General features: G+C 44.9%; 1 protein-coding gene and 1 long non-coding RNA gene across 3 annotated transcripts in view; one reads left to right on the forward strand and one right to left on the reverse strand.

Annotated features, from left to right (window-relative positions):
• The window catches only part of LOC135912682 (uncharacterized), a 169,675-nt gene that overhangs the window by 28,934 nt on the left and 128,723 nt on the right, over positions 1–12,018 (reverse strand). For both annotated transcript variants that reach the window (XM_070522279.1, XM_065445195.2), the window contains 4 exons: positions 10,113–10,128; positions 4,579–4,676; positions 3,612–3,847; positions 2,189–2,435 (listed from right to left, as the gene is read on the reverse strand). In XM_070522279.1, coding sequence (XP_070378380.1) covers positions 2,189–2,435; positions 3,612–3,847; positions 4,579–4,676; positions 10,113–10,128 — 597 coding nt within the window. The remainder of the gene's footprint in view (positions 1–2,188; positions 2,436–3,611; positions 3,848–4,578; positions 4,677–10,112; positions 10,129–12,018) is intronic.
• Positions 1–12,018, forward strand: part of LOC139048000 (uncharacterized) — a 28,446-nt gene that overhangs the window by 12,584 nt on the left and 3,844 nt on the right. The window lies entirely within an intron of this gene.

Below are 12,018 nucleotides of genomic sequence, written 5' to 3' on the forward strand. Positions count from 1 at the left end.
TTCACTCAACCGATGTCTCGTAGACGTAATGGGAGCCTCACCGAGTAATTTAGATCAAGAATTACGATTGCGCTATGTGTTACAGGCAAGCGTTTTTTTCAATTTTGGACCTTCTAAACAAAAGCACCCGGTATATTAAAATACATGTTGCTGCCATTTGAAATCGTGCACTCTACTTCGTTTAGGTAGGCGCTTTATTAAATAAGCGATTTACGCTTAAGCCTAATTTCGTTTGGCTAGTTTTGTTTTCTGCCCCGCATTAGTCTTACCAATGCCTCAAGCAGCAAGAATATTCCCACTGATATGCTTTTATCCGCATGCACTGGGAGCAGGAATGGTAGCTCTGAAAGTTTCAAGCTGACCTTGATAGATTTTATGCCGCGAGTAAAGTAGCTGTTTGGGCTTCTTGGCACAGTGTTCTTGAATTGCAGCGCAGATAGACACAAGGACAGAAGGAATGAGACGACAGACATGAGCGGTGCAACCATTATGACGCGAGGCCGCATATCGTATTGATAGCAATATTTCAGTTTAACGCTGCAAGCAGAAGATTCTCCTTCAGAGCGCTGAGTTTTCAGTTTGTTCGCTCGCAATATATTTAGAAGCAACCAAAAACAGCTGTCGTTCCAGATTTGGGGCAATAAGTCTGGCCACATCACCACTAGTTTTCTATTGGACACTGCGCATACAGATAAATTCCACTAGAACACGTTGTATTCGTTTCCTAGTCATGCGTTCAGACTAATACAAGGGACACTGCTCGAAATAAAACCCTCGCTAAATTTCGGAAACCCACGGGAATAAACGTAACTTGGTCCGATTTGTTATCGTTTACTTCTCAGGTTTCACCTTAGTTTCAGGATTCCTAACGGCGGCTGGTGTCTGCCGTGTTCCCGAGCCTGTATGCCCTACCTCGTACACTGCTTACTGCGAGCATTAATAAGTGCCAATGATAAGATGCAGACTACTTTATCACCCGGGTAAGCTTCCCACAAAGAGAAAGGTGCACCCCGACTCAGAAACGGAACTCGCATTTGTTTTTTTATGAGAAGACGCACTGACCGGGTGATTGAACAGTTTTTAGACTCGTTCGATCCTTGCACAATACGCGTATTTACCTACTGAAAGCACGACAGACGTTACTGCCTGTATATTCTGAGACGTTATATTTGACATACTACCACAGGAGTTGCAGTGCGGAGTCGCTGATAAAGGCCGAAAACAGTCAGGTATCGTACCTGTAGCAGTGGAGTAAAGCCGCGAACAAGTGTTTGCAATTTTCAGGGAAGCAAGCTATACGCACAAGCACTTCCCTGTTTTAACCTCCGGCTCGTTTGAAAGTGTCTTTGTCTTTAGCAAAGAATGATGCGGTTGGCTAGATAGGCCGCACGTTTGGAAGCACAGCGCAACGATTTCCGCCTTTTCGTCACTGGAATCTTTGAGGCCAATCTATACAGGCTAATAGGCCACCAGGACCTTTGAGGCCTCGACGAAGCATCCAGATTCTGCGTCACGAACGAGAACACTGCACAAGCAAAAGAGCCGCCGTAAACCTCGATGTCGTAGCCATCTTTGTTTGATTGGACAGTGTTCACAGCACAAGTAGCAGATTCTGGAGTTACGAATACTACCTCGGCAGACAGTGCGTCAAGAATTCTTACTACGGAGCTATCAGCAGTTGCAAAAACGTTTACTTATACGTTTTCATTTATTTCTTTCCCTGTTCGGCATCCAGTAGAATCGCGTGTTCAATATTTCTTGCGCAAGGGCTTCGAGGAGAGCTATAGTTGGTTAGGCCTCATGGTAACAGGGGACCCCACCGAAGGCCGGAACTGTCGAGGATACGCTCACGCCGAAAAAGCGCTAAATGCGTTGTGCGTCCATTGCTCCATGCCAGCCCCCTCGTATAGCGCTCTTCGCTTTAATATGAAAAGTCCATATTTCTTACTTAGCTTTACTTTGAAAAGTGTCCATGATTTCTCTTGTTTCCAGCCCGAAGTGCGCGGTTTTCTTTTTTTTAAATGTTTTTCTTACCCAGCACCCCTGGTTTTTGAATTTGGTTTTCATACTAATCTTTGTTCTCCTCGTAAATAATATGCGGCATCCTTTCTTTCCCCTTAGTACGCTGTCCGTCTCTCCGGTCCGAAGCAGAGCACTGCAATTTAGAGGACCAAAGCAAGGCGCTCACTGGTAGTAGCGTGGCTGGTGCTTCTTCTTCGACCGCCAGTCGTCGTGTTGGAAACATGCCGTGTGGGCCTCCTCCGGGGCCTCACTGGTTCTGGTCGCTTGCTCGTCTCAGAACTCGGTTCTGCCGCCGCAGTCGTCCTCATAGCCGCAGTCGGCCTCATAGCCGCAGTCGGCCTCATAGCCGCAGTCGTCGTCATAGCCGCAGTCGTCGTCATAGCCGCAGACGACGTCACAGAATGAGTAGAGGTCTGCACGCCGGGTTAAAGTAGATTGGTTGTTGGTGTTTTACTAGACAAAGCTATCCCATCTGGTCTTCGAGAGACCATTGTTGATGGCTCTGAGTTCGTGCAAACATGCGTGGTAAAAAGGCGATAAAGAATATTATGGCCGGCAGATTCCCGTTATTGTCGTGCAAGCTACAAGGGGAACTTAGGGAACAGAGAAGAGCAACCAAGAAAAAGTGACTAAAGGACAATGTGGGCTTTGTCCTTTAAGTACTTGTGCTTGTGTCACTCTGTGGCTTTCGTACGCTCTTGTGTGCTTAACAAGCAACACGAGGTTCCTACCATTGATGTCCACATAAGTAGGCGCAGACGCTGTCTCACCTATTAAAGCAGTAATATTCTGTCTCCGCGGTGCAATGGAGAGTCAATAAACTATGTTGCGCTTAGGCAGCATAATGCCGTAGGAACTGGTAAAGACGTCCTGTTTCACAGCAGTGGAGGAAACAAATTAATCGCGCTGCGCGAAATGACTGGATACGCGATAGCAGCTCCTTTCCCGGTTAATGCCCTCTGTTTGCCACATGTGAATTTATTTAGGGTGCTCTGATGGTTGCGAATGTGTTTTCACTTATTTGGAGATCACGGGCTTATATTTACTGCACATATGATTCACTGCAACATGATTCCAGGAGGCCTTCGATAGGTTTAGGATAAACTAAGGCCAACGAAAACAATCGTCGTGGGCCGTCGTCTACAGCTCTCGCACACACCAAACCGGTTTTAAGAACTACAGTCAAGCGCGTCTATAGTGAACGCCTTTATAAGGAAATTACCTGTACAACGAATGAATGATTGCCACGGTTCCATTGTGATGTCTGCGGTGTGCGTTCTTTACAACGAAGCGACCGATATAACGAATGGGGCCCAAAGCGTTTCCTTATAAAGGAATTCAACTTTAGCACGGAACCGCCATATTCATTTCCCACACATACAAAAAAAAACCTGTTTGCAAACAACCTTAAAAAGGCCTAATAACAAACCAATAACGATCACCTATATTGGCGTAATAATACTTTGGAGCCACCTTACATTGAAAGTTGCATTGAAAGCGCGCATTTCGACCTTACTGCGTGCCTTCAATTGCGTTCGCATGGGGCGACGAAGCATCAAGGTTTCGCGCATACGCCGCAGCGGTTATACCGTCATGGGTTGCGTGCTGCGTCCGGGCCTGGTTCGGCAGCGCCTCCGGACGGTCGAGCGGCGTCCCACTTCGTCGCACCAGGGGGCGGTGCGGGCCGACGTGCGCGGCACGCGCCTAGTGCGGGGCTTCCTTTTGCCCGATGTCGTGTGCACGAAACGTGCTGGTCGGGTGGTGTTGTCACAACGATCGTCATAGCCGGCGGCGCCCGCCACCAAAGCTCCCGCGTTGGCACGACCTGCGAAGCGACGCGCGTTCGACGAGTTGGCGTCCCATTCCAACGCACAAGCTAAAGTAGACGTCCGTAGTGGCAGATGCGGAATTAATTTCAGCCATCCGAGTCTTTTCTCTCCACGCACTCAACGCAAGAAACAAAAAAGGCGAGCGTACGCAAATTTCGCTCCAACTTAGATGCATTGACTGCATCCTGGAATAAAGTACGCGAAATCGTGCAGAACGCCCTACTCACTGAGCTATCGGTGTTGAGGATTAGTCATATCTGGAGTTTCGTATTTCTGAGCCGTGCTCCCGCATGGGTTGCAGAAAATAGCGCTAGCCTTTTCTCCTTCCCCTCAAGAACCACTTCTGGATGTTTGTGGCGCGCAAACAAAAGACACCGCAAAGAAAATTTTTGCTCTAGTGGCTACTTCTTTAGCAAGTCACAAATTTCTAAATGTGAACCGACTGACTTTGCAGTGTGCTCCGCGGGTCTAGAGTTCTTTACTCCCGGACGTTGTCGGCACTGGGATACTTATTCGCGTTAACCTTCCTGTCGTTCACCTCCTGGCATTTCTGTCTTCATAAGCAAAACGCGCAGCATGGCCGGTCCAATAAAGATAGAACGCAGAACATTCATAGGACGCAGCGCTATCTTGCCATCTGCACTTCGCCCTGCAGGCAATATCAGTAACAGTGACTACTCAACCATGCACCATAACCTCGCGTGCGCGGCCACAGAACTGCACTCACCACGGTTAACTAGAAGAACCACAATGACGCCGAGGAGCATGAAAATGATCAAGATGGTGGTCACCGTCCAGAAGTAGCTCTGTGGCCTCTCACCACGCCTGCAAAGTACGCGTACAGCTCAAGCCGTGTCCGAAATAGGACAAGTGCTGCGGTATATTTTCCGATTGGTGCGCTTACCTACCCAACGTACAAGCTAGGGCGTAATATGAAATTTCCCACATTCTCCTTCTTGTCAATATTCCGGAGCAGCAAATAATTTCGCGACTGCGCTGTTCTCATCGCAGAAGAAGACACACCACAGAAGCTTAGAACTATTCGGGTTGCCAATTTCTAGGCCATTTTATGCTTCTGCGTGTGCGCAATCTTCATGAGCACAGTTGAGAACCCGTGTTCTGTGTCTCTTTTTCTTGTGTCCTCTTTCGTATTTATGTGCAGCCTTCCAGAAGAACACTCCGAATGATAAATTTTACCAGCAATTTTACAGTAACATAATATTTCGGCGAACGATTCGGAGTATTCGGAATTGCCTGCACTGCGTATGGTGTCAATTACAGGAAATACAATTTCCCCACCACCTTGCTGCCGCGGCCACCAAGCGAGTGTTCGCGCCACATCGTGAAGTACCGCTATTTGGTTAACCACTTCCGCGCCTGACTTCGCAGTCAATGCTAGCCACTTTCGGCTGCCTCTGCACAGTCCCTTTGAAAAGTTTTTTTTTTTTTAACTGGTACCACAATATGTCAGTGTAATAGTGGTTAAAAAGCCCCTCGCCAGGTACCAGAGCGAATTTTGCTTATGCACTGCAATTTACACTGGACAGTTTAAGGAATACTTAACCACAAGAATTTGTCAAATTCGTTCGTTATTAGAAGAGACAGGAGAAATTGATGTGTCGCGTTGTCATGCAGCCAGGAAGCGAGCTTCGCTATCAGCGCAGAAGCTGTCTTCTCCTCTCTCGACTAGAGTCCAATAAGGTGCATTTCTCCTCAGTTTTCTGACATGCTGGAGAGGGGAGTGACAAAGCTATGCCAAAGTCACGAGCCCTGCCTCCTTTATTTTTATTCCGTTCCGCGTTTTCCACTCCGCATCGAGCATCCAAGGGCGGTACTGCGAGTCCTTGATTAGACAATTTATCGAGATCACAATGGTGGCATCGAAGGCACTGTACCTTACGTAGAAGCATTTTTTTTTTCATGTGACGTTGGCACTGGAATGAACAGGGGCTCCCTTGAGAAAAAGCGCATATGGGCTTCTGTTGGAGAATTCAGGTGTTTTCCCGAGATGGCAGCCGTTTCACACTTTTCTGAGAGCAATTGACACCGCGTGATCTACGCCTATACTAGCGTGTTTCTAATGGCAAAACCTGTTGTGGAGCCATTTTAAATTCGCAAAGGTTATTATCAGGGCTAAATATGGAGAATAAAGAAATATTCCAAAGTACCTTCGCAATGAGCTGGCCATTGAACGGTTTAATTAAACGCGAAATTATGCTGGAAGAAACCAATCTATATCAACGCCTTTGAATGCACTCATACATGCATGCGAAATATTGCAAGCCCACATTCCCATATGGTTTAAGCTCAACTTTAACACGCCAAGATCTACATTCCGGTAGTAGATTGGTGTTATTGTTAGATTTTTGGAAGACCAATGACAACTACATGAGGGTAGAATACATAAAGAAAACACGAACGATTCACTGGATGAAACGTTAGTTTCGTGTTATTTGCGTGTTATGATGCCATCTAATGGCAATTTTTCAAGGTTGAAGGTGTTCCCAGTGAGCAGGAAAGCGCCAAACACACAGCGACCTAAACTGAGGCGTTTCAAAGCCTGGCGGATACTATTTAGTTTACCTAGTATCCCCTGGTATTGACATGAGCATTCCAGGTTTTTTTTTTTAGTTGAATTTACTTTGGTAAATGAGGTTTCGACTTTGTTGGTTTGTGCGAACGTGCACCAACCATACCGAAATCTCTTTCGCGGTGGCCGTCATAACATCATCATGAGCCTATTTGATGTCCACTGCAGGACGAAGGCCTCACTCTGCGATATCCAATTACCCTCTTCTGCGCCAAGCGATTTCAGTTAGCGCCTGCGAAATTATTAGTTCCATCACCCCACCTAGTCTTCTGCCGTCATTGACTGCACTTTCCTTTTCTTGGCACCCATTCTGTAACCCTAATGGTCCACCGGTTGTCTAACCAACGCATTACGTGCCCCGCCCAGCTCCATTTCTTTCTCTTAATGCCAATTAGAATATCGGCTATCCCTGTTTGCTCTCTGATCCACCACCGCTCTCTTCCAGTCTCTTAAATTTATGCCTAACATTCTTCGTTCCATTGCTCTTTGCGCACTCCTGAACTTGTTTTCAAGCTTCTTTGTGAGTCTCCAAGTTTCTGCTCCATATGTCAGCACCGGCAGAATGAATCGATTGTACACCTTTCTTTTCAGTGATAACGGTAAGCTTCCAATCAGGATCTGACAATGTCTGCCGAATGCGATCCAACTCATTTTTATTCTTCTGTAAATTTCCTTCTCATGAACATTACGCTAGTCCACAAAAAGGGAGACGTTAAGGAATTGAAAAATTATATACGCGTTAGCTCACTTCCAGTATTATATAAAATATTCACCAAGGTAATCTGTAACAAAAAGAGGGCAACACTGGATTTTATTCAACCAAGGGAACAGGCAGCTTTCAGGAAGGGATACTCTACAACGGATTGCATTCATGTAGGTAATCAGGCAATCGAGAAATTTGCGGAGTACAATCAGCCTCTCTATATGGCTTTCATAGATTACGAAAAGGCATTTGATTCATTAGCAATACCAGCAGTCATATAGGCAATACCTAATCAAGGAGTACAGGACGCTTACGTAAATATATCGGAAAGTATCTACAGAGAATTCACAGCTACCTTAATTCTACAAAAGAAAAGTAGGAAGGTACCTATAAAAAAGGGGGTCAGACAAGGAGACACAAACTTTCCAATGCTATTCACTGCGTGCTTGGAAGAAATATTCAAGCTATAAAGTGGGAAAGCCTAGGAGTAAGGATCAACGGCGAACATCTCAGCAATGTTCAATTTGCAGATGACATTGTCTTGTCCAGCAACAGTGGGGACGAGTTACAACAAATGATTGAGGACCTTAACAGAGATAGTATAAGAGTAGGGTTGAAGATTAATATGCAGAAGACAAATATAGTGATCAATAGCCGGGCAAGGGAACAAGAGTTCAACATCACCAGTCAGGCTGTAGAGTCTGTGACAGAGTACGTTTACCTAGTTCAATTACTCACAGGGGACCCTTATTTCGAGAAGGAAATTTAAAGAACAAAAATGAGTTGGACCGCATTCGGCAAATAGTGTCAGATCCTGACTGGATCCTGATTGGAAGCTTACCATTATCATTAAAAGGAAAGGTGTACAATCGATGCCTTCTACCGGTGCTGACATATGGGGCAGAAACTTGGAAACAGGCAAAGAAGCTCGAAAACAAGTTAAACAACGCACAAAGAGCGATGGAACGAAGAATGTTAGGCATAATGTTAAGAGACATATAGATATGTGCATATATGTTCTTGCTTTACATTCTGATTCTTTGTGCGAAACTATATGGCTGCAAGTCATTTAGTTTTCATGAAAATGAACTGTAAAAATTGGTTGCGTTCCGGACTCATGGTTTTCTACTGGCCACCCTGTTTTTGCGACGTCAGAGTCTACACCCCACTCTCGCTGAAGTGGTCGCTTAAATTGCCGCTGTCTAGTTCGGAAGCTTTGTAAAAGCCCCCTATGTCATCAAGAGACACCATCAGTTTCGCTTCTTTGGAGTTAACGCCACGTGTACTGCGTGTTTAGCACATGTTCTGCGTGTTTACATTATGGTAGTGCAGGACCTGACGTCATTCACTCATCGTGACGTCACACGAAGCACCTACTCGTTTCGGTTTTGGTGTCTCGTTTATTGGTTATTTAAAATTATTTGTAAGTTCTAAGCAAAGTAAACCACCCAACAGGTGACAGGACCGTCAATACCATTTGAAAATGACAGTACCTTAGCGTGGTTAAAAAAACGCCGGAGTTGCCCTTTAAAAGCAGATTAATAACTCCCAATGTGTGGTGCATAACCCCAGCAAAAACAACAATAATGTTAAAATTTGTAAGTGAGCCAGTCACGACGATTTTATTAGTGTTGTTTGCTTCGCCGCTGCAGCAACGTGGGAACGAGAGTTCTCCATCCAACCGTAAATGTCACTGCCGAACTCCCTTCGGCAAAACCTCCAGTTAACTTTCTTGGCGCATGAGAGACCGTGTGATATGGAGCGCAACTCTCTTGACGTAATAACGGAGGAATTAAATGGAGTTCGCGGGGCCCCGTGTGACAGCGGTATTAGACATGCTTATTCCATTATCCTTTACTCGTATTATTATTCACTTGAGCGAGACTAGATTTGAGCATTTTTATACCACACCCATGCATTTAAAATGATTAGACAAAGAAAAGTGCAAGTCGTAGTTATATTGCCAACTGCACTGAAAATTCCCCAATACGTCAATGCCATACAATGTGGTTCGTCGGCAGTGAACGTTTAGAGCCTGGACTTCGGCAGCCTTGAGGATGATTTGGGTGGCGCGGTGTTCCCAGAGCGCAAGGACGTTACCGCTTGATTTAAGAAAGTAGATGAGAGCTTACAATAGGACCGATGAAACAGCCATGCAATTAACGTTACAGATAATCAACAGCGGACAAATTATGCAAGTTTATTCTGCATTCGCTATAATCATTGCTAACGAGTTTGTTAAGTGTGTTTTATGTTCCTTCGTGACATCAGCATCCCTTGTTACCCGTGTAATTGTGTCCGAGACCTACAAGGAATTAGACACACGTTAAAAGCCTCCTGGAGGGTCAAAATGTCTGGAGCCCACAGTACGGCATGTCCTATAGTCATATCCTTGTTTCTGCACGTAAAACCTCAAAGTTTACCTTTTACCTGATCCAAAACCCTGCACACCCATATTTGTCCCTTATTTCTCCCCAAAACTGGCTCATGCGGAACGTTCCTTTGACTTAGTTCCTTCAAGTTTTTCAACGTGTGAGGCTCTACGGAGTTCTGCCCTGAGATCCGAAGCAATGCATTCATTCGTAAGCATTGCAAAATCTAAGTTTGACTGTAGTACCACTAAGGCCACATTTGTAGCTTTAGTTAGTATTTCGGCCTTGGCTATATTACGCATTTTTATGTCATGTACAGTGGTCATTTTAGCTGGAACTATATATTTATTCTATATACACAATCCTAACCAGTACGCACGGTGACTACGACGACCTTGCACTACAGCCCTCTTTGAGGTTGCCCGCCCCGTGTAGGTGCCTGATTGATCAGATCCCTAAGGGTCCGCTTCACGGCACTTCCATTTATCTTGTCCAGTGTTGCGTCTACCACTCACTGACTCTTTGCATGGCGCAGTAAAAAATAAAGCAAGACATGGTAAAACAGAACATGATAAAAAAGACTTGCACAAGCTTACCCCAGAGCAGACGTTTCTGAAATGGAGGGAAAACTTTCACATTATTCATATGGCTGGGCGAATATTTGAATTTTCAAATAATAATCGAATCTTACAGAATACCTATTAGTATTTGCAGTCGAAAAAGAACTATTTCGTATTTTCGAATATCGAAACTAACCCATTATTTCGCAATAACCGGCGGGTAAAGTGGCAGCTAAGCAAGGCACCGTACATTCACAGAAGTGAAACAACCGCAAAAGCTTTACAGCAATAAATAATACACAGATAACTAAACTTTTTTGTTGTTTGCGGTGGAAACTGTCATGACAACCTGCGAATTCTCCTCGTATGCGGTCGTGTAGAGTTTGTTTTACAGTCTGACCATGTAGGATGTCTAGCTTTTAGGCTATGATCGATGATATGTTCCTTGCAACGGGTCCTTTCACGTCTGTTTATGGCACAAAAGTCACCCAGCAACTTTTTTTAACATGTTATTTTCAGTGCCACTCACTATTTTGCGCCATAATTTGTTTAGCCTTCTTGGGTATGGCCATTCCATACAGCATTCTTTAGGTAATGAAAATATTGAGCTCTACAGATGCCCAAAAGCAATTAGTGCAGTTTTTGAGACATTAAGTGGTAGAAACTGAACCTTCGACCATCATATTTAGCTCTCTTTTTTCACTAGCCATTACGGTAGCGGTAGCTAATTTTGTCAGATATTCCTTCTGTAGTATGTCAGTCTGCATGTGAATATTGAATATTAGATTTGATACTTGCTTCTCGCATTCGAGAATGCTGATATTCGCCCACCTATAGTTACAATACACAGGCGTACCCGTAAAACCCTTCACTGGCATTTAACACACCAAAACTGCGTAGGCGGCTACGATGGAGGTCATATCGGAGGGATGTCCAATATTTACCTTACTGAGTTTCTTAACGTTCACTCAAGGCGCAGCAAGTTTGCCTCCATGCATTCCAGCCGCATCGTAATGTGGCCGTCGCGACCGGGAATCCAACCATGGTCGCTTGCTGAACAGTCGAAGGCCATAACCATTCCATAGCCATATGTTTCACATTGCTGAAGGCAGGTCTCTTTAAGCGATAGCATCAAGAAGCCCATGTCGCAGAAACTCCGGCGCCGGCGGAGTCGTCCGTGAGCGAAAATTGCCGTATCTATTTAGGCACGCCTTGCGACCTGACATGCGGTGTATGCCGGTTATATCCCCGCGAAATTCTGTCACTAAACTCGCTCCCACCTTGTCCTACATTCTTGACAAAACTATTCCTCCGAATTTTGATAATTACAGCCCACAAACAATTGTCATGCAACAAAACACCGACATCGCCTCTCTTCTACGCTAAAATTTCTGAGACCTTAATAAAAAGTGCGAAACAATAACACAAACGTGACAAATGACGTATTTCTTTTTTTGTGTGTGTGTGTGTGCCTGTGCACTACCTCCGGGATAGGCCCATGCCAGACGCTGTGTTTCTACCAGAATGCTCATGACTGTTAGGTATGCCACAGTTACAGAGAAGCATGAGAAGCAGTCAGCGCTTTTTGAATGCTATCGCGTTCCGCTTTTATGGGCGACGCTTAAGCGTCCTCCAGGTTTGTTTCTCAGTGCCCTCGATACATGCATATGTGTACCGAAAATAAAGTCGCATATCAAGGTACGTAGTGCAGATTGTTTCTGTTATACACACACTGAAGTGTACAAAAATTCTCAGTTAAGATAACTTTTAGGAACGTAAACGCTGGCTTCAGTATTTATTATTCTCGCAAATCAGCGTTGGCGTCTAAAAAAATACCAACAATAAGTCAAAGAAAACATGTAATGTCTAATCACAAGTGTTTGTTTAAAGTGTTGCGATGAACACTGTGTATACTAAGGCACACTTTGGATCTCACAATACA

The sequence above is a fragment of the Dermacentor albipictus genome, chromosome 7 (assembly GCF_038994185.2).
Source record: "Dermacentor albipictus isolate Rhodes 1998 colony chromosome 7, USDA_Dalb.pri_finalv2, whole genome shotgun sequence".
In the NCBI taxonomy this organism is placed as follows: domain Eukaryota; kingdom Metazoa; phylum Arthropoda; class Arachnida; order Ixodida; family Ixodidae; genus Dermacentor; species Dermacentor albipictus.